The 23,844-nt window shown below is 41.4% G+C and overlaps 1 protein-coding gene across 1 annotated transcript in view; it reads left to right on the forward strand.

Moving 5' to 3' along the window:
- LOC145348606 (complement C4-like) overlaps positions 1 to 23,844 on the forward strand; it is a 275,511-nt gene that overhangs the window by 132,312 nt on the left and 119,355 nt on the right. Inside the window, exons 18-22 of the mRNA XM_080196782.1 lie at positions 4,101 to 4,215; positions 6,675 to 6,745; positions 10,666 to 10,805; positions 16,475 to 16,684; positions 22,578 to 22,629. Coding sequence (XP_080052908.1) covers positions 4,101 to 4,215; positions 6,675 to 6,745; positions 10,666 to 10,805; positions 16,475 to 16,684; positions 22,578 to 22,629 — 588 coding nt within the window. The remainder of the gene's footprint in view (positions 1 to 4,100; positions 4,216 to 6,674; positions 6,746 to 10,665; positions 10,806 to 16,474; positions 16,685 to 22,577; positions 22,630 to 23,844) is intronic.

Genomic DNA, 23,844 nt, shown 5'->3' on the forward strand with positions numbered 1-23,844 from the left:
AAGAATGAAGGGGAGACAAAATGGAATTACATCTGTTTACCACAACTAGAAACAAATGAGAGTTTGAAGGAAGCCTGAATTGATGTGCACTCAGGGCGAAAAACTGGCGGAATTGTTCCTACCTTTGCACTGCTATCACAAGTACATTTCTCTCTCCTACCAAAAGAAGAATGGCATTATTTAATAATACTATCAGTTCTCCTATTTGAAATATCCTGATTTGCTTCAGGTTTTCTTTCAGATTTGACTCTACTCTTGACTCAGTGACATTTGAACATTCCAAGGAATTTCTGGGTGCTGAAACTGGATTGAAGCAATGAGGAGGGAGTAGAGTTAAAAAAAAATTCAGGATGGTTCTTGAGGCCATACATGCCATCCATTGATATTAAAGCAGACTCTCCAACCAGTTTGGCTGATAGAATTTCAGTTTCACCCACTGACTTTCTTTTTCATAGAGCTGGACTAAGGCCCAAGCTTTGAATTTGGCGCGAATGTACATATCATGCAGAAATGTCTTTCTCCTGAAGGTGATGCACTAAATAAGCATTCAGGCAAACTCTTTGTTTTTGTTCTGCAATGCTACTTCCCAAAATAAATGTTTAATCCTCATCTCGAATGAAGGGGAATAATGAATACTGCCCCCTGTGAAGACCTGCACACAACTGAAATGATGCAGCAAGCATGACACAGATAGAGTTCAAATTAAGGTGGAGGACTGCACTTTATTTCAGGCAGCGATTAAGGCATTGGAGCAGTGAGGTTATCTGCTTGCAACATAATTCAAACTCATCCCATAGGTGAACACGCTTTGAGAAAATAATGCCAATTTATGTATCATGACATTTAATTTTGTGGTTTATTTCAATATATTCCTTCACATAACTTTATCCCAGATATCTGAGAGAAGCTTTAAGTATGCACTATTGGCAAGTGTGGATAAAAAACTGATCAGAAGGAAAAGGATAGAATGGAGCTCAGGTGGGAAATCAACACTGGTATGGATCTGTTGAGACGAATGGTCTAACTCCTGTTAGGCATGTTTGCTGTAAACATAAGAACATATGCAGAAGTTGTCAATTCAGGCACTTGAGCCTGCTCTGCCATTCAATACGATCATGATTGATCTCATCTCAGCCTCATTATCCCTTTCCTGTCCGCTGCTCCCCATAATCCTTCAATGCACTACCAATTAAAAACCTATCTATCTCCTACATAGGGAAGAAGAAAAACCAGAGGGCATGAGTTAAGGGTGAAAGGAGAAAAGTTAAAAGGGAATATTAGGGGGGGGCTTCTTCATGCAGAGAGTGGTGGGAGTGTGGAATGAGCTGCCAGATAAAGTGGTAAATGCGGGGTCACTTTTAACATTTAAGAAATACTTGGATGGGTTCATGGATGAGAGGGGTGTGGAGGGATATGGTCCAAGTGCAGATCAGTGGGACCAGGCAAAAAATGGTTTGGCACAGACAAGAAAGGCCAAAAGGCCTGTTTCTGAGCTGTAATTTTCTATGGTTCTATGGTTCTATAAATTTGTTTAGTGTTCCGGCATCCACAGATCTCTGGGGTAGAGAGTTTCACTGATTGACGACCCTTTGAAAGAGGTAATTCCTCCTCATTTAAGTTTTAAATCTGCCATCCCTCAGCCTAAAACTATGGTCTCTTGGTCTAGAATGCCCAACAAGAGGAAACATTCACTCTATGTCAACCTTGATAATCCCGTTTAGTGCTTTCCAATCCTCAATTAGATCTCATTTAATTTTACTAAACTCCAGCGAGTATGGGGTTGAACATAGAACATAGGACATAGAACACTACAGCACAAACAGGCCCTTTGGCCCACAACTTGCGCCGATCATATGCATGCCTATCAGGCCTATCTATAACTCTCAATCCCATTAAATCCCATGTACTCATCCAGAAGTCTCTTAAAAGACCCCAACGAGTTTGCCTCTACCACCACTGACGGCAGCCGATTCCACTTGCTCACCACCCTCTGAGTGAAAAACTTACCCCTGACATCTCCTCTGTACCTGCTCCCCAGCACCTTAAACCTGTGTCCTCTCATAGCGACCATTTCTGCCCTGGGAAATAGCCTCCGAGAATCCACCCTATCTATACCTCTCAACATCTTATAAACCTCTATCAGGTCGCCTCTCAACCTTCGTCTCTCCAGGGAGAAGAGACCTAGCTTCCTCAACCTGTCTTCATAAGGCATGCCTCCCAATCCAGGCAACATCCTTGTAAACCTCCTCTGCACACTCTCAATAGCTTCCACATCCTTCTTGTAGTGAGGCGACCAGAACCATGCACAGTACTCCAAGTGGGGTCTGACAAGGGTCTTATAAAGTTGCAGCATTACCTCCCAACTCCTAAACTCAATCCCTTGGTTAATTAAGGCTAGCACACCATACGCTTTCTTGACCACATCCTCTACCTGCGAGGCCGATTTAAGAGTCCTATGGACCCGGACCCCAAGGTCCTTCTGCTCCTCAACACTGCTAAGACTCCTACCCTTGATATTGTACTCCTTCATCCCATTGGTCCTGCCAAAATGGGCCACTACACATTTATCTGATTACCAAACTGTCATTATAAGACTTCATCCCTGGAATCAGAACGGAATAATAACTGAGACATTAGCAGATGGTGGAAGATTTGCATCATTGTAGGTTGTGCCTACGGGAACAACTTGTATTCATATAACACCTTCTATGCATTCTTCCAGCCAGATTCACAGGCATGATCATGAAAAGCTGTGAGACACCAGGGCACACATGGAATTTGTTTATGAAGATCTTGGTAAAAGTTCATTGTGGAGGAGTTTACATGGGGATGAACAAGGTGTAGATGACCAGAGATATTATGATATGAAATTCCTGAGCTTAGGGCAGAGGCTGAAGGCAAGACCACCAATGGTGGAGCAATTAAAGTACCAGGTTCTCCAGAGGCTGGAATCCAATTAGTGTAAGAGGGTCAGGGAGTTACTTATACAGGTAAGGAGGGGTGAAGCCATGAATGAAGTTGAAAACAAGTTTCAAGCATACCAAATCAAATTAATTGTGAATCAATATCTGTCAGTGATTTAAGATGGATTGTAGTTTCTTGTTCATTTATCACAATGGAACGAGCAGAGATGAAGTCGAATTGTATCGTGCATGAAATAGTTGCTGTAAGTGGGAGAACCTTAATAGGTTAGACAAATTTTTAAACTTAAACATTAAAGTACTGATATAACTACCAGTGTTAAGTTAAATGACTTTTAAAACAAGCTTATGAGCTAATAAGAAAGCAATTTACACATATCAGATGCAGTAAGAGATTTAGGCAAGTGATTATGATTTTAAAACACGTATGCTGATCTCTTGAATGTATTAATGTATTGTTAAGATATATTGTTCACTGCAGTCAAGAGCAATTTGCTGCGAAGCATCACGAACATTAACCGTGTCCCAAGAGACTGTTTAAATCTTGAGAATATGCAAGATTTATCAGTAAAGTTTTGGATGGACAGCACATTCAGAACACTTTTCATGAGTAGGGTTTATTCACTGTCCAGACAAAATAGATGCATGCCCAGACGTGGAGTCATATGTTAATCTGGTTAGGCAGTGACCTTTAAGGGAACCCATGGGAACATTCATTTGAACTCTGGGCTAGCATCTGAGGTTAATAGGCTACACAGGAAATGGAGCCAGCCAAGAAAGGAGTTAGCCTGTGGATTCTACGGACTAATAAAATGCAATTATACCAATAGTAAGATGTGATTGGCTAAGGTATATGACAGGTATTGATATTGTTTATTTATGTATACTGAAGATGATTGATTTAAAGCTAATAAAAGGCAGGAGGAATTAATAAGACAAATGTATAAATGATCTGTTTTGAATTGTATACATCAGATTTCATTGGAGAGGCCTAGCTTCTCTATCACAGAGCTGCCCTGACTCTTTGATGGTCTCCTAGAAGCTGTTGGTCTAAATAAAATTACATCTTTAAACTGAGACATTGCCTTGTATTGTCTAAAGTTAAGGAGTACCAGCCATGTCAGTAATCGCACCAACAGGCACTTAATGTTTTCTTCTTGCCCATTTTCTTTCTTTCAGCTGCTGTGAAAGTGGATGAAGAATTTTTTGATGAAACAGATGTCCATGTTCGCAGCGTGTTTCCCCACAGCTGGTTGTGGAAAACGGTTGAGGTCTTAAATGCAGGAGATCACAAGTAAGTTGGTTTCACGGGTCCATGCTGTGGTGAATATAACCAACCTTTCAGTAAATAAATTGATTGCAGTCACTAGCAACATTACTATTAGGAAACGGCAGCTGTCGTTTAGAGCAGGAAATTCAAGTGTTAAATGCAGAACATTCATCACAGAGCTATCGCTGGCCAATCACTAGAAAATAGGTTATACCAAATAGAGAATAATAGTTTGGTCTTACTTAAGTTGGGCATCACTGTTCACAAGCAAATCCAATACCTTGGAAAGGGCAAAGAAGGAACTCTCATTGCTTCCACGCATACAGTTATTACACTTACATGTATTATTCACATAAACTGCTATTACCTTCCATAGATGAGAAGAGGTCAAAATAAGAGTTGATGAGTTGTGTACAATCATGAAAGCTGCAGATAGTTAATACAGTTAAACTCTTTGAAATGCCTACAGAGCCAATAAGGAGAAGATGTACACTGAAGATGATTGTAAAGTGAACAGAACCAACAAATGAAATCTATTTTAAGTAATTGCTTCTGGTTTGAAGGGGCTACCTGAATAAACATTGGACACAGATTCAATAGTCACCTTCAGAAGGAAATTGCAAACATAATTGGATAAACAAAGTAATGAAAAATATGTAAAGCAATTACATAGAATCCCCACAGTATAGAAAGAGGCCATTCAGCCCATCAACACTGCACTGACCACAATCCCACCCAGGCCCGACCCCTATATCCTTACATATTTATCCATTAATCCCTCTAACCTACACATCTCGGGGCACTAAGTGTAATTTTTGGCATGGCCAATCAATCTAACCCGCACGTCTTTGGACTGTGGGTGGAAACTGGAGTACCCGGAGGAAACCCATGCAGACGCGAGGAGAATGTGCAAACTCTACACAGACAGTGACCCAAGCCAGGAATCAAACCCAGGTCCCTGGAGCTGTGAAGCACCGCTGTGCTACCGTGCCGCAATGAATCTAAGAATATTGCCCTGCTGAAGAACTAGCATCTGATGGAATAAATAACCTCTTACATTTGTACACTTCTGGTAAAATTGAGAAAGCAAAGTTAGCAAGATGATGTGCAACATAGTGGCACAGTAGTTAGCATTGCTGCCTCACAGTGACAGGAACGTGGGTTGAATTCCAGCCTCGGGTCACTGCCTGTGTGGAGTTTGCACGTTCTCTCCGTGTCTGCATGAGTTTCCTCCAGGTGCTTTGGTTTCCTCCTACAGTCCAAGGAGGTGCAGGTTAGGCCATGCTAAATTACCCCTTAGTGTCAGGGTGATTATGGGGGTTACAGGAATAGGGCTTGGGGGGAATTGTTGTTGGTGCAACTGACCCAAAGGCCCCCTTCTGCACTGTATGGATTCTTTGATAGAAAAAAAATGTAGAAATTAAATGCAGTAAACCAAATACCAATTACTTATTATTATTAATAATTATTATAATTATTACAATTATCTCTGGATAGGTTTATGGACGAAAAGGGATTGGTATAGGCTAGTGGGTCATTGTTTTTGTAACTGGTCGGCGCAACATCGTGGGCCGAAGGGCCTGTTCTGCGCTGTAATGTTCTATGTTCTATGTTCTATGTTCTATTATTGTGGCTAATGTCTGGAAAATTGAACATCTGCTGAAGAAGCTAAATAACTGAACCACAAAGAGGAAGGAGTCCTTCTGACATTACTGGAAAACCAAACAGTTGGTATGAGAACAGCTCATATCATTGGTCTTTGCTCTTTTGCTCCATGCGGTGAATGAAGATCAATCAGTGTTCACAGCCAGGGTAACTCCTGCATGGCCCTTAATTACACAAGCAGTGAAGTCAATCCCAGGAGCATGGAACAACAGTTCCTCCTTGTTCTTGAGACTCCTCGTGCTTTCTGAAACTGCAAAGGCTCCAGCACAGTCAGGACAGAAATGCAACTGTTGGATTGTCAGCATAGAACAGATGTTATCACATGGACACCCTGCTGCACCATCTGCCAAATGTTTACCTCCATTCCTCCAATGAGGCTATGTATTAGAACGTGTGTAAGCTGAACGATTGGCTCATTAACATGATGTTTAAAAAAATGTCCATGTTGATCTCAGCAATGGGATTTTGAATTCAATTCATACAACCGTAGGGTCACTACAGTGCAGAAAGAGGCCATTGCGCCTGCACCAAAAACAATCCCACCCAGGTCCCATTCCTGTAACCCCACATATTTAGCCTGCCAATCCCCCTGATAGCAAGGGGCAATCAACCTAAGTTGTACATCATTGGACTACAGGAGAAAACTGGAGTGCCCGGAAGAAACTCATACAGACACGGGGAGAACGTGTAAATAGACAGATACCCAAAGTCAGAATTGAATCTGGGTCCCTGGCGCTGTGAGACAGCAATGCTACTCACTGTGCCACCATGCCGCCCTTAATTCAATTGACATTTTTCCTCTCTAATCTTTCTTATAGGATAAGGAACTACATGCCTGATTCCATAACCACTTGGGAAATTCAGGCGGTCGGCATGTTTGCAAACAAAGGTACGGATTTCCAAGTGGCTACTGATGAGGATGAGTGTGGTCCTCTGACTGTCATATATTCTTGACTTATTGAAATATAGTTTAGTCATGTTTGTGAGTGACGTGACATTGTTTTATTTAAATGCTCCTCTTGATAAGGATTGCTTGAAAAGTTAGAAATGATCTTATGCAATGTTTATATACTGAGAAACATTGGTCTAAACAGGTCGAATAGATGGAGTTTTAAAGTTTTATTTATTAGTGTCTTAAGTAGGCTTACATTAATACTGCAATGAAATTACTGTGAAATCTTATAATCACCACAATCCAGCGCCTATTCGGGTACACTGGGGGAGAATTTAGCATGACTAATGCACCTAACCTGAACATCTTTGGACTGTGAGAGGAAACCAAAATACCCAGAGGAAACCCACGCAGACACAGGGAGAACATGCAGACAGTGACCCAAGCAGTGAATCGAACCCGGGTCCCCCTTGTGCTGTGAGGCAACAGTGCTAACCATTATGCCATGCTTGGAGGCTAGGAGCAAATATGCAAGAACTGTCAATCTTGCCATCTCCTCACACTTGGTTCTTTTTGTGATCGGCATGTTTTTCATCACGTACACGCAGGCTATCTACAAACAACTGCTGATTTCCTCTGTATGCGACTCTTTTTATGGGATTTGGAGTAATTTTCCTCCTTTTATGGGTTGAAATCTATGAGGGCAGCTGAGGGCATTGGGGTAAGAAATGTGAGGGACCATTCCACTACGAGGCGCTGCTTCCGTACCATTGTAATCTCAATATCACCAGCTCTTGGAGAAGCAGCAACTGTTCAAGGTAAGCTGAGTAGTTTCTGGACTTTGAACAGAATATGTTATTATAAAAAGAAAAGATGGAAATTAAAAGAAAACGCAGGTGCAATGTCAAGTCACCCCTTTACAATATCCAAAATGCCTCATGTTAACCATATTGTCACAGGACTAAATTCCATAGTAATTCTCTGGGGATGGAAGGCTGTGACTGGTGATTTCCACAGGGATCAGTTCTGGGACCTTTGTTGTTTGGAGTATATATAAAAGGTTTGGAGGAAAACGTAGCTAGTCTGATTAGTAAGTCCGCAGATGACAAAAATTTGTGGAACTGCGGATAGTAAAGAGGATTGTCAGAGGATACAGCAAGATATAGACCAGTTGGAGACTTGGGCGGAGAATTGGCAGATGGAGTTTAATCCAGACAAGTGTGAAATAATGTATTTTGGAAGGTCTAATGCATGTAAGAATTATACAGTAAATGGTAGAACCTTTAGGAATACTGACAGGCAGAGAGTGTGTACATGTCCACTGATCACTGAAAGTGGCATCGCAAGTGGATAAGGCAGTCAAGAAAGCATACAGCACGCTTGCCTTCATCAGTCTGGGCACTGATTATAAAAATTCACAGGTAATGCTGCAGGTATACAGAACCTTTGTTAGAATATTACGTACAATTCTGGCCAATACACTACCAGAAGGATGTGAATGCTTTGGAGAAGATACAGAAGAGGTAAACCAGGATGTTGCCTAGTCTGGAGGGATTAGCTATGAGGAGAGGTTGGATAAACTTGGCTTGTTCTCACTGGAATGATGGAGATTGAGGGGTGACCTGAAAAGGGTCTACAAGATTATGAGTGGCATGGACAGAGTGGATAGTCAGATGCTCTTTCCTAGCATAGTAAAGTCAAGTACTAGAGGACTTAGGTGTAAGGTGTGTAGGGAAAAGTTTAGAGGAGATGTAGCAAAAAATTTAAACAGAGGATGGTGAATGTCTGGAATGCACTGCCTGGGGAGGTGGTGGGAGCAGATACAACAGCGGCATTTAAGGGACAACTAGATGAATACGCGAATAGGATGGGAATGGAAGCATACAGATTCCATAAGTGCATACAGTTTTAGCTTAGGCAGGTATCATGGTCGGCATAGGCTTGGAGGGCCAGAGGGACTGTCCCTGTGCTGTATCTTTCTTTGTTCTTTGCACTTTGACCTGTGTTCGAATTGCCACATGGCTGACCAGGAGGTTTGAATAACCTGGAATTAAAATTTGTTGACTTTGGACGCTGCAAATGATTCCTAACCCTCCTCCTAACCCCTAACCAACATCATGACCTTTCAGCTGTCCAAGCACATGGGCCTTATTGGCTTCCCATCTTAAAACCTCCACACTCAATTTGTCCTTGACTCCCAGAATGAATCAAGTGTCTGCTTGTAATCTAACTCCTATCCACTGCAGCTTCTCACACTAAAGGGACTGGTGAGCTGCCAGCCATTCATTGTGTTGTTCGCCATTGAATTAACCATTTATTTCTATTTTCCCTATCATGTAATGATTTAGGATTGTCTTAAGTGCATTCTACAATGAGCTTAAACAACTTCATGTTAGCAAATAGAAACTAGAAACAGGAGTAGGCCATTTGGCCATTTGAGCCTGTTCCGCCATTCATTATGATCATGGCTAATCATCAAATTCAATATCCTGATCCCTGCTTCCCCTCACATCTTTTGACTTCTTTTAGCCCCCAAGAGCTGTATCTAATTTTTTCTTGAAATCAGCAACATTTTGGCTTCAATTACTTTCTGTGGTAGTGAATTCCATATATTCACCACTCCCGGTGAATAAATTTCTCCTCACCTGAGTTCTAAAAGGTTTACCCCTTATCCTTAAACTATGACCCCTAGTTCTGGACTCCCCCACCCTCTGGGACATTTTTTTTTGATCTACCCTGTCTGACCCTGTTAGAATTTTCTAAATTTCTATGAGATTCACCTCACCCTTCCAAACTCCATTGAATCTAATCGTAACGGACTTAGCCTCTTCTCACATGACAGACACATGACAGTCATCCTAGGAATCAGCCTGGTAAATCTTTGCTGCACTCTATAGCAAGAATATCCTTGCTCAGTTAAGGGCACCAAAGCTCCACACTCCAGATGTGGCCTCACCAATGCCCTATTGAATTACAATACGAAGGATGAGGGGTGACCTGATAGAGGTGTATAAGATGATGAGAGGTATTGGTTGAGTGGATTCTCAGAGCTTTTTCCCAAAGCTGAAATGGCTGCCACAAGAGGACACAGATTTAGGGTGCTGGGGAGTAGGTACATCTCACTGGAGATGTCAGGGGTATGTTTTTCACTCAGAGGGTGGTGGCTGCCGGCAGTGGTGGTGGAGGCGGATTCGATAGGGTCTTATAAGAGACTTTTGGATAAGTACATGGAACTTAGTAAGATGGAGGGTTATAGGTATGTCTAGTAGGTAGGGGCATGTTCAGCGCAACTTGTTGGCTGAAGGGCCTCTTTGTGCTGTAGTTTTTCGATGTTTTATCTTTCTAATAAAACATCCCTATTCTTATACTCAAATCCCCTTACTATGAAGGCCAATATGCCATTTGCCTCTTTTACTGTCTGCTGTACCTGTGCATTTACTTTCAGAACTGATGCACGAACACACCAAGGCCTCTCAATTTATAACCACATGGACCACATTGTCAATACTGTCTGTGAAATAAAGGTTTTAGATACTTAAATACATAATTGATCATCTTAGCTCGGAGTATTAGACTTCATTTTTGTCTCAGATGTGGTAATATATGGTTTGATTTATCCAATCAATCCAACATCTTTCTGACTGAGGGCCAGATGTTTGAGTCTTAACTGAAACGCTGTGCGCAATGTCAGCAACACATTGTTCACTACTAACTCTTCGATGACAAAATGGCAAATCCACCATCCTCCAAACATCCTGGCTTATGTTTGAAAAGAAAAATTGTCTTGAGGTGGCACTGTTCAGCCCTTGAATTGAAATTATGAGAATGATGGCTGAAATAACATTCACTGAACAGTCAAATGGCTATATTGATCAACTGAAATACTTTTGATGATTTTCCCCATCTTTCTCTTTCAGGATTCTGTGTGGCAGAACCAAAGATGATAAAAGTGTTCAGACCATTTTTTATATCCATGAGGTTACCTTACTCCGTCAAAAGAAATGAGCAATTGGAACTGACAGTAACCTTGTACAATTATCTGCATGAAGACCTTGAGGTAAAGCCGTTTGATGGAAGTATCTTAATTAACATTACCAGTCTTTTTAAATAGTTTCTTAATATACTAAACATGTCTACAAAAAGAATATTGTTAAAATTCAGTGCATCTATTACCAAGCTGTTTATGCTCCTTGAATAATTGCCCTCCTAACTTTTCCTTTTATGAAGTGTAATAAGGATTTTTTCCTCATTACTTATTGAAGTTATATGTCTGTCTATGAATGAGCGTCTGTGCATGTCTCTGCGTGTATTCATACATGTGTGCCCGTGCGTGAAATGTGTATGTTCCTTAGTGTGTCTGCTCACATGTGTGTACTTGTATGTGTGTGAAAACGCGTATGAAAATGTGTACGTTATATGTACATGCACGTGTTTGCGCAATATTGCAATGATGTCTTGCAAATTAGTTGACTTAGATGAACGACATGAGCTTAACACAATATACAGAGTTTCATTTAAATAGCAACAGAATTGAAAAAAGTGAACATTTATCCAAAATTGGTTACAAGACACACAATGTAGTGTGAACAGTTCAGGTCCCCATGTTATGAATGGCGGGGGGATGGGAACATAAGCAAAAAGTCACAGGAGTGGGCAAAAAAGAAAAGAACAAAATACAATGGGATTAAGAAAAGGAACAGGCAAAAACATCTAGGGCCTGAATTAAATAGGGCCACAGTGAAAAAATATTGGGAGAGGGGCAATTAATGTTAATGTGTGGAGCATTCACAATTTGGTGAATGAATTAGTTAAGCAAATAGATGGAAACAGGTGTGGTATAATCAGGATTAGGGAGACATGGCAGATGCTTGACCAGGAATGGGAATTGAACATTGAGGGGAATTCAGTCTTTCGGAACAACAGACATAAAGGAAATGCTGATGGGGTTTGATTGCTGGTTAAGGAGGTAATAAGTGCCATAGTGAGGAAGAGTAAGAAGTCTTACAACAGCAGGTTAAAGTCCAAAAGGCTATTTGGAATCATGAGCTTTCAAAGCGCTGCTCCTTCATCACTCACCTGATGAAGGGCAGTACTCCGAAAGCTCACCCCAGCCCAATGCTGGCATCTCCACATCATAGTGAGGAAGACGATTAGCTCCAATGATGTGGAATCTGTCTGGATAGCGCTGAGAGACTCAAAGGGGCAAAAAAAAGTTAATGGGGGTTTTATAAAGTTGTCCAAACTGTGATGATAATGTTGAGGATCATATTAAACAGACAATAAAGAAATATCTGTAATTGTGGGTGACTTTAATTTCATATAGATTGACCAAATCTGATTAGTAACAATGCCATAGAGGAGGAATTCCTAGAATTTGTATGGGATGGCTTTCTGGACCAATGCATTGAGTAATCAGCTAGAAAACTAGACTGGGTATTGTGGAATGTGAAATGAAAAATTGACAATCTAGTTGTGCAAGCCCCCTTGGGGATGAGTGACCATAATATTTTTCATGGGCATGGAGACCATAATAGGATTTTTCATGGGCATGGAGAGTAGTGTAGGTAATTCTGAGATCAGTGTCCTGAAACTTGTATGAAGCTCAAGTTGGCTATGATAGTTGGAAAACATTACTTAGAGGGATGACAGTGGATAGACAAGACAACCATTCAAAGAAGGCATTGGTGAACTGCAACAATTGTTCATTCCTGTTTAGTGCAAAAATAAAATGGGAAAACCATGGCTTAGAAGAGCAATTGAAGATAGCAGTACATCAAAGGAAGGGGCATACAAATTGGCAAAAGAAAAGTAACGGACTTCATGATTGGGAGCAGTTTAGAATTTAGCAATTACCAAGGGATTGATAAAGGAAGAAAAAGTGCAAGGGTAAGATGATGGTGAACATAACATTTGACTGCAAATTTTCTCTACGTATGCAAAGAGATAAAGACCAATGGAGCCAAATGTAGCCCTTTACCTGACAGAAACAAGAGAATTTAGAATTGGAGACAAATAAATGATTGACCAACTAAACAGATACCTTGTTACGTCTTCACAAAGAGGACAGAAATAATGTACCAGAAAATACCAGTGAGGGAAAGGTCCACTCAAGGACAGTGGAGGGAATTTGTGTGTGGAACTAGGTGAGCTGGGTGAGGTCCTTAACAAGTATTTTACATCAATATTCACAAAGGAGAAGGATGTGGTGGATGATGAGTGTAGAAAGGACGATGTTGAAATTCTAGGACATGTTGAGACAAAAAGGAAGGAAGGTATTGGATGTTTTGAAAAACATTAAGGTGAACAAATCCCTGGGGCCAGATAGAGTCTATTTCAGAATACTGACAGAGGTGAGAGAAGAAATTGCTGAGGCCTTGGCCACAATCTTTGCATCCTCTTTAACCACAGGTGAGGGTACCAGATGATTGGAGAGTTGCTAACATTGTTCCTCTGTTTAAGAAAGACAGAAGAAACAATCTGGGAAATTACAGGCCTGTGAGCCTTACATCGGTAGTGGGGAAATTTTTGGAGAAGACTCTTAGGGACAGGATGTACTCACATCTGGAAGAGAATGAGCTTATTAGCGATAGGCAGCATGGTTTTGTGAAGGGGAGGTCATGTTTCAAAACTTGATTGAATTCTTTGAGGCAGTGACAAAAAAATTGACCAGGCGGTGGATGTTGTATACGTGGACTTTAGTAAAGTCTTCGATAAGATTCCTCATGGCAGGTTGATATAGAAGGTGAAATCATATGGAATCCGAGGTGAGCTTGTAAAATGGACACCAAACTGGCTTGCGCATAGAAAGCAGAGAGTAGCAGTGGACTTTTCTAACTGGAGATCTATGACAGGTGATGTTCTACAAAGATCAGTTCTGGGGCCTCTGTTGTTTGTGATATATGTAAATGATTTGGAAAAAATGTAGGTGGTCTGATGAGTAAATTTGCACATGATATGAAAATTGGGTGAGTAGCGGATATTGAGGAGGATTGTTAGAGACTATAGCAGGATATAAATCGGCTGGCGACCTGGGCAAAAAGATGGCAGATGGAATTTAACCTGGACATATGTGAAGTGATGTAATTTGGAAGGTCTATTGCAGGAGGAAAGTGTACAATAACTGGTAGAGCCCTTAGAAATATTTGTATATAGAGGGATCTAGGCGTGCAGACCCACAGTTCCCTGAAGGTGTCATGTGGACAAGGTGGTCAAGAAAGCATATGGCATGCTGGCTTTCATTGGTTGGGGCAGTGAGTGCAGGAATTGGAAAATTATGTTACAGCTGTATAAGAATTTTGATTGGCCACAATTGGAGTATTGTGTACAATTCTGGTCACCACACTACTGGAAGGATGTCGATGCATTGAGAAAGGTTCAGAAGAGATTTACCAAGATGTTGCCTGGTTTGGAGGTTATGGACTATGAAGAAAGGCTGAACAAACTTGGATTGTTTTCATTGGAGCGTCAGAGGGTGAGGGGGAGCATGATAGAGGTTTACAAGATTATGACAAGCTTGGATAGAGTGGACAGTTAGAATCTTTTCCCAAGGGTTGAACAGTCAATCATTCAGGGGCATAGGTTGAAAATGAGAGGGGAAAGTTTAAAAGAGATATAAGAGACAAGTTTTTCACACAGAGGGTGGTGAATGCCTGGAATACGCTGCTGGAGGAGGTGGTGGAAGCAGATTCTATAATAACGTTCAAGAGGCATCTGAATAGTTACATGAATAGGCAGGGAGTAGAGGGATTCGGACCATGAAAATATTAGATTAGAGAGGCATCTGTGTTGGCACAGACTTGGTGGGCTGAAGGGCCTGTTCCTGTGCTGTACTGTTCTTTGCTCCAGAAATGTTGTGGAACAAAGGGTTTTGTAAGAAGGTGGAACTGAAACAAATCAGTATTCGTTGAAAAATGATTTGGGGAAATTGGTGGGCTTGAAGGCCAAGAAATCCCAAGAGCCAGATAATCTACATGCCAGAGAACTTAAGAAAGTGTCATTAATAACAGTGGATGCTGAATGTATTGGTTGCCATCTTCCAAGATTCTTTAGACTATAGGCTGGCAGGTAGCTCGTGTCAACACACTATTGAAAAAGGGTGGGGGGGAGGGGGGAGCACTAGAGTAAAAGCATGATAATGTGGACCAGCCAGCATGATGTTGGTATTGGGGAAAATGTGCTAGTGGCCATTATAAAACATTTAATTGCTGAGCTCTTGGAAAATAGTGGCAAGATCGTATAGCGTTAGCGTGGATTTATTTATTTATTAGTGTCACAGGTAGGCTTACATTAACACTACAATGAAGTTACTGTGAAAAACCCTAGTTGCCACACTCAGGTGTCTATTCTGGTACACTGAGGGAGAATTTAGCACAGCTAATGCACCTAACTCGCAGGTCTTTCAGACTGAGAGGAAACCCACACAGACACAGGGAGAACGTGGACATCACAAAGGCAGTGAACCAAGCCAGGAATTGAATTCAGCTCCCTGGTATTGTGAGGCAGCAGTGCTAACCACTATGCCACTGTGCTGCCCATTGGAGCATCAGAGGATGGGGGGGTGGGGGAACATGATAGACGTTTACAGTCTTGGATAGAGTGGATAGTCAGAGTCTTTTCCCCAGAGTTGAAGGGTCAATTACTGGGGGCATTGGTTGAAAGTGAGAGGGGGAAAGTTTAAAAGATGTGTAAGGGCAAGTTTTTCACATTGAGAGGAAGATTAGGCAATCAGAGGTAAGGAAATCTCGCTTGACGAATCTACTGGAATTCTTTGAGTATTAGTATTGATGAGGACGGGGATGGCAGTGGGCAGAGGTTGTGGTTTATTTGGGCTTTCAGAGGCTTTCAACAAATTTGCATATAAGGTTAAAGTATATTGGATCTGGGGAGTTTATTGAGATGGATAGAAAACTGGTTTGCAGACAGTAAACAAATCATAGGAAATAAATAAATCCAGCAGAGGAGGCAGAGAGATTTCACTGAGATACATTCTGAGAGAAGTTGGCGCAGTCACATCTATTGAAAAGTGGGAAACAGAAGAATCCTCCAGTGATAAACAGGAGGAAGAACATTCAACAGTGGCGGCAGAGAGACTTCACTGAGGTGCATTCTGGGAGAAGTCAGCACATGGAATTTAATCCTGAAAAGTGTGAGGTGATACACTTTGGAAGGAATATTGAATACTTTGACAATGTTTTGATGAGAAACTATTCAATGAATGGTAGAACACTAAAAGTTCGGTGGAACAAAGGGACCTTGGCATATTGGTCCACAGATTTCTGAAAGCTGAAGGGTATGTTAATATGGTGGTGAAAAAGGTATATGGGACACTTGCCTTTATCAATGGAGGCACAGCAGAGAAGTCATGTTGGAATTGTATAGAACTTTGGTGAGGCCACAGCTAGAGTACTAGCTGTGAGGTTCAGGTTCTATTTTGCAGATAAAAGAGACAAAGCCAGTCCAATATTTTTAGAATATACATGCCCTCAGTTCTGACCTTTATTTTGTCAGTTCTTGCAGTGCTGCCAACTCTCTCATTATGGTGTCAAGATTTGAAATATTCATAATGCTCCAAGTTTGACTGATTCATTAGTATAATCTCAAAGTATTGCTCACAGTACAATTGCAACCTAAATTTAAAACTTGTCGTTGCACCATCCAAAACACTGAGCATGATGTCGATGATGTTTGTTGTTCTTCTGTTTTCCACTGTTTACATGTTTTCCCCAGGTTGCAGTCTACATGAGAAAAACAGAGGGACTCTGCATTGCTGCTGGTTCCAGAGAGAAATCCAGGAATGTTCTTGTCAAAGCAAATTCAGCAGCCTCAGTTCAATTTACAACTGTTCCATTGGTTCTTGGCAACGTGCCAATCAACGTGATTGCTTTCAGCAGATCACATACATACAGCGATGCGGTGCTAAAACACCTGAAAGTTCTGGTGAGCAGGAAAGATTATTTGGAATTTTTGCAGTACAATAAAGGAACAAAAGTGATATCACACAAATGTATGCAACAATATTTAAAATGAGTTTGGAGAAAATAGTTACAAAAAGTAAAAACTGTTGAATTGGGAACAAAGGCAGAAGTGGTACTAATCGGGCTACTCATAGAAACCAGCAGAAACTGTGTTAGACATTGGACCTCTTTCTCTGTTGTATGGTTTCATGATTCTGTCCTTCGTGATGTTAAATTATTAACTGTAAAAAATGAGTTGAAAATCTCCAGATAGCCAGATAGATATGGAAGAATAATCTTCCGTCACTTATAATAAATGCGTATAAATCTTTGGGTTAATCAATATGATCTATTTTTGGGACTCCAGTATCATCCTGAATAGACAACAATTACACTGCTCGAAATACTATGTTAGACAAAGTAAAATGGAGTGATGGAGTGCAAACATAATCAGAGCAGGTAATGGAGTTTCATGTTTTCTTGGAGATAAAGGGCCCAAACACAATGGGAACTGAGTCTTGTCGCAGCAGTTGAAAGCTTTTTAGAATACTTTTTAGTTGCAAAAATCTAAGCACCTGCCTGAAAATTAATATATAGGCTTTAGAATAAGTGCAGCAAAGATTCTCTGGTATTTCATAAGGATCCCACAATGTATATTATGCTGAGGGATTCCATAAACTTGGCATGCATTCCTGGAATGCACATGATAAAGGTAACTTAATTTAGGTTTTGTACGATTTGAAAAGGACTGATGAGGTAAAATAGACATACATTCTTGCACTGACATGGACAAGGACATGTGGTTACACCCAAATCATTCAGCACCAAGATCAAGAAGCATATCTGTCGAAAAGAAATGGCAGTGAACAGAGAGATTGAATGAATTCTGTGCTGTTTAATAATGGGTGGAACTAACCAATAGGTCAAGGATAAGTGGGAGATAGAATAGATTTTTCATATGTCATGGGTACAAAACAAAAGAAGCGCTATTTGTAGTGTTAGAGAATAAAAATTGTTCTCCTAATGGAACAAATTTAAGATAGCAAGATGTATGGAAAGAAAAACAGTGCTCTGTGCTCTCTGAATGCAAAACTTAACAACTGGATAAACATTTGGGTGAGGGAGCACTGGAACAAACATATATTAAAATAGGGGAATGAGATGGAGGAAAAGCTGCATGTCCTGAAGTAGTGGAACTCAGTATTGAGTATTGAGAAGGCTCTAAAGTGCCTACTTGGAAGCTGTGAAACTGTTATTACAGAGACTGTTGGACTTCACTGCAACATTGCAGAAAGCCAAAGATCAACATGTGGCCATTAGAGAAAGGTGCTGATTTCAAATGGCAAACTTTAGGAAGTTCGGGGTCATGCTTGTGAACTGAGCTGGTGTTTAGCTAAGTAGTCGCTTAGGTTCATCCACCCACTGTAGAGGAGACCACCTTGGCTGCACATTGATTATGTACCAATCCACCCAACCTACACATTTTTGGGCACTAATAGGCAATTCTGCATGGCCAAACACCTAAACTGCACATCTTTGGATGGGTGAAGGAAACCAGAACGTCCAGAGGAAATTCAGGCAGACACAGGGAAAACACGCACACGCTTCATCGACAGTCACCCAAAGCCAGATCGTAACCCGGGTCTCTGATGCTGTGAGGCAGAAGTGCTAACACTGTGCCACCATACCACACCATCTGTATTAGCAAGAAAATGTGCCACAGGGAAGGGATGAGGACAGCATAGACAATAGAACTGTGGAATAATGGCAAGTGGTCAGGTAACGCAACAAGGGAAATGCAAAAGGAGTGGAATGAATGTGAAACTGGCTGGGTTAGGAAAAAAATGAGGATGAGGGGACGCATGGGGGCTATCAATGTTCTGCGAGGGAGGGGTGGGGATGAGGACAAAGATGTGGGCGATTTGTCTGTTCCCATTGAGTGTCCTGTCAACCACAGTGGCGGGAGCCCTAGGTTATTGTAAAAGGAAGGGTCAGAAATGCCCAATTGAAAAATAATATCATTGGAAAATATGTGACACAAGGTAGAAACATTGGAAAAATGAAATGGTGTCCATTCAGGAAGTGTGTGAGGAGCTGCAGTTGAGGAAGCTGTGAGAGTAACTGGCCTGGTAATGGATATTGGTAGATGGTCCCATCCTGATTTTGTCAACAGACCTATCAACAAGGGTTTTGCCATTATTGCCTGGCCCATTGAAAGAGACAGAATGTCAACTCTCAGCAATTTCTTCACACCTATCCCCAGACCATGATACCATCACCAAACATCATGCCATTGTTTCCAGGAATGTGGAAGGCCCATCATGTTAGGGAGTTCCCGTCCCATATAACAAATTTCCCTCTATTTAATGTCCATTTTGTCCCTCTGGCCCAGAGTTTTCCTTGTCTTCAAAGCAATTTCACATTCCTTGGCCCTATCTGCCTCTTCTCCATTATGGAAATCTGATCCCTCTATACCTTGATCCACTACTAGAATGGTTGGTGGTTCTTCAACTCTTCCTTGATCAAAGTCCTGAAGAATCCACGCCCAACGCTATTCTGCTCCACTGAATTCAACTCATATGCTCAGTCAATAATTTATGCATTAACTTCTTGCCCTAACTGCAAATAAAATAATTTTTTCTGGGTATTGGCATGCTATCAGTCTTTCTGTGAGGTATGTGGAGCCCCAGTCTACAAATCTTTCTGCTACATTGGTGATTGTATAAATTTTGCCTCCTGAATCCTTCTGGACCGAATTCAACACTTTCAGTCAAAATCAGATAGCCCATTGCTTAGCATCTCTGTTTCAATTTCTAATGATAGATACTGGACCAACATCTATTACAAGCCCGTCGACTCTCCAGGGTGCCTCAACTGCAGCTCCTCACACCCTGGACTCTATCCATTATCCCAGTTTTTCTGGCTCTGTTACATCCTTTCCAATGATGCTAAGTTCAAAAGGAATACATTTTGGTAGGTCGTACCAGGGCAGGACTTACTCAGTTAATGGTAGGGCATTGGGGAATTACATAAGGTTATTATAGAGTTATAGAACAAAGCGATCTAGGGGTACCGGTTCATAGCTTCTTGAAAATGGAGCCATAGGTGGACAGAGCGGTGAAGAAGGCATTCAACATGCTTGGTTTCATTGATCAGAACATTGAATACAGAAGTTGGGAATTCTTGTTGAGTTGTACAAGACATTGCTAAGGCCACACTTGGAATACTGTGTTCAATTCTGGTCACCCTATTATAGAAAGGATATTATTAAACTAGAAAGAATGCAGAAAAGATTTACTAGGATGCTACCAGGACTTGATGGTTAAAGTTGTAAGGAGAGGCTGGATAAACTGAGACTTTTTCTCTGGAGCGTAGGAGGCTTACGAGTGATCTTATAGAGATCTATAAAATAATAAGGGGCATAGAACATAAGAACATAAGAAATAGGAGCAGGAGTAGGCCATCTAGCCCTTCGAGCCTGCCCCGCCATTCAATAAGATCATGGCTGATCTGCCGTGGCTCAGTTCCACATTCCCGCCCTCTCCCCATAACCCTTAATCCCCTTGCCTATCAAAAACCTATCAACCCGCGTCTTAAAAATATTGAGCGAGGCAGCCTCTACCACTTCAACAGGCAGAGAATTCCAGAGATTCACCACCCTTTGAGTGAAGAAGTTCCTCCTCAACTCCGTTCCAAACCGCCCCCCCCTTTATCTTGAGGCTGTGCCCTCTAGTCCTACTGCCCTTTCTGAGCAGGAAGAGCCTCTCCACTTCTATCCTATCCATCCCATTCATCATCTTATATGTCTCAATGAGATCTCCCCTCATTCTTCTAAACTCTAACGAGTACAAGCCTAGTTTATTCAGCCTCTCCTCATAGCTCAACCCCCTCAACTCCGGTATCAGCCTAGTAAACCTCCTCTGCACTCCCTCCAAGGCCAAAGTATCCTTGCGTAAGTGCGGCGACCAAAACTGCACACAGTACTCCAGCTGCGGCCTCACCAGTGCCCTATACAGCTGCAGCAAGACCTCCCTACTTTTATATTCAATCCCCCTCGCTATGAAGGCCAGCATCCCATTCGCCTTCCTGACCACCTGCTGCACCTGCAGGCTGGGTTTTTGCGACTCATGCACAAGGACCCCGAGGTCCCTCTGCACCGTCGCCTGCTGCAGTTTTTCGCCATAGATCAGTTAGATAGTCAATATTTTTTTCCCAAAAGTAGGGCAGTCTAAAACGAGAGGGGATAGGTTTAAGATGACAGGGGAGAGATACAAAAGGATCCAGAGGGGAAATTTTTTCACACAGAGGGTGGGCAGGTCTGGAACAAACTGCCAGAGGTAGTAGTAGAGATGGGGGCAATTTTATCTTTTAAAAAGTGTTTAGACAGTTAACTGGGTGAGATGGATATAGAGGGATATGGGCCGAATGCGGGCAATTGGGACTAGCTTGAAAAAAAGGGTGGCATGGACAAGTTGGGGCATAGGGCCTGTTTCCATGCTGTAAAGCTCTATGAATCTATGAATCTTATGGCATGTTTGCTTTTTTTCCTGAATCAAGTGTACACCCTCACTATGCTCAGCCGTGACTGAACCATTTGCAGCACCGATGCCCTCACACTTTCTATGTCATAGAACTAAGATATTCCCCCATCCTAACTTTAACCCCATCCCCCCACCACCAACCTCTGCATCCAAAGGCTCCATCATTTCTGACAACTACAGCATGATACTGTCACTGAAGACTCACTACTCCTTCCCTCCATCCCGGTCACCATTTCACAGTGACCATTAACTCTTTACCACCCTGGTATACTCTGCCTTCACACCCCCCCCAACCCCCCAGGTTCCTCTCCCCTTCACATTTAATCTCAGAATTTAACCTTCCCTTTTACCTCCACCCTCTTTATTTTCCAACGCCCCAAACAGTGCTTTCAGATGTAGCAACAGTTCACTTTGCACCTCCTTCAGTTTGGTCTACTGTATTCGCTTCTCCCAATGCAGCCCCCTCATCACTGGGGAGGCTAAACAAGGACCTGCTGAAACTTTGTGGAACACCTTCGCTCATGACCCTGACCTTGCTGTTGCTGAGAATTTGAATTCAGAATCTTGCCCACATGGCCACATATTCATTTTTGGCTTTTGCAGTGTTGCAATGAAGACTAGCACAATGCAGACAAACAGAACATTGTATTCTAATTAGGCACGTTACATTCGTCTGGGAGTAAAATCGCACCACCTCCCCCCCCTTCCCCCCCCCCACCACCGTGCCAGTTGATTCAATGCTATTGTACCAAATTCACCATCTGCCATCCGCCATTTGTTTGTAAGTTTTGGATTCATGGAGCACTGAACCTTGTCTCAGTTAACAGGATCTGCTGTCTTCACTTTATGCCGTTATCAGCAAGTACTTTAGTTTTCAAAACTACTATTAATACTCCCTTTGTCTTCTGCTCATGACATCTCTGTCTAATCTCTGCTGGCTCTCACTACCCATGAACTATTATTTTGCTCCAGCTACTCCAATCCGTCAATACAGTATAAAATTCATCACATTTCTGCCTCTCTTCAACACTGAAGAAGAGTCATTTTGGACTTGAAATATTAACCTTGTTTCTCTATCCACAAGAGCTGCCAAACCTGTTGAGTGTTTCTAGCATCTTCTTTAGTTATAGAGTGAAAAAGAAAGTGCAGCAATGGACAGTGGCTCCTAGCTGAATTAATAATCTTTATGTGGCTCTGAAAGATCAGTCTATAAAGGACCTTGTACTAAGGGGTTGCGATAAAATTAATTATCATCCGAGTAATTGGAACAAAAGGCTGGTTTGATCAATTATTTCTTCACATTGCTAGTTAACCTGTTCTCATTTTATTTGGCAGCCTGAAGGTGTAATTGTGACAGAAGAATCAAGCATTCCTATCAATCCCAAAGGTGAGAGGCATTTTAAAATTAAATGGTTATGCAATTGGCCTAGGATTCCAATAGTTTTGGCAATTCATCGGAGATTCAGAGTTCTGTTCCAACACAGTAGTTGCAGAATTGGAGTTCAATTCAAAACTCAGAAATGTATCTGAAAAATTGGCACCAACAAGTGTGGCAAAAATTAGAATCTGATTGTTGTCAAAGAAGAGATTCACCAAAGCCCAGTTGTTAACAAACTCCTTTGGGTCTGACCTATGTCTGACTCCAGAAACATTGCAATATGTTGAATCTTCAATGACCAGACATAGAATTGTAGATGTTTACAGAACGGTCATTTGGCTCAACTTGTCCATGCCACCTAGTTTTTACCAATTGCCTGCATTTGGCCCATATTCAATTGAAGTGTAAGGAATCAGAGTCTTCTCATGCAGTTACATACCTGCCAGCACATCCTTGGGGGGTGGAATTTGTAAAATTCTGGATACTGCTGATGAAAATTGACTACTTTCAATGCCCAGCTAAATGACAGACAGCACAAAACAGATTTCTGTTGGTGGAACAAAATTTATTGTACTAAATATTTGAGAATAAATGTACAGATATAGCCTGATTATCAACATTTATCGCATATTTGTTTCTTTAAAAATGGGCATCTGAAAATAAGTATTTGATGGACATTTGTGTCAAAAATAATAAACAGTAACAGTGGAGTAAGTCATCCATTGTGATGAGTGCTTGTAAATACACTGTATAAAAAAGTAGACTGCATCAGGATACCTTTGAACTTGCGTAATGTTTGAAATGATACTTGATGTGCTAAGTGTAATTTCTTGTTTAATAATATCCTTTTTATAATAGGGTAAGCAGAACTGTACACAGCATTCCAAGTGTGGCCTTACCAATGTCTTGTACAACTTTAATAAGACGTTCCAACTCCTGTATTCAATGTTCTGATCAATACTGCAAACCTCTATGACTCTATGTCAAAACCAAATGTAAAAAATAGGGGCCAGGCTACCTTTATAAAATCACCTTAGAATTAGGTCCTAAAAATTGGAGTCTCTTTTACAGGATTAAAATCTGTATTCCTTGTTTTATTTGGGATAATTGGACTCAAGTACAATGGGTGGTGCATGTATGTATGCTTTTTTTTCAAGTGTTGCTTTCAGTTTAAAAAAGGAGTGCATTGTGGAACAATGGCTCTTTCAGTGGCCAAAAGTTTCT

Source organism: Carcharhinus amblyrhynchos, chromosome 9, assembly GCF_965287045.1.
Source record: "Carcharhinus amblyrhynchos chromosome 9, sCarAmb.v2.hapA, whole genome shotgun sequence".
NCBI classification, from domain to species: domain Eukaryota; kingdom Metazoa; phylum Chordata; class Chondrichthyes; order Carcharhiniformes; family Carcharhinidae; genus Carcharhinus; species Carcharhinus amblyrhynchos.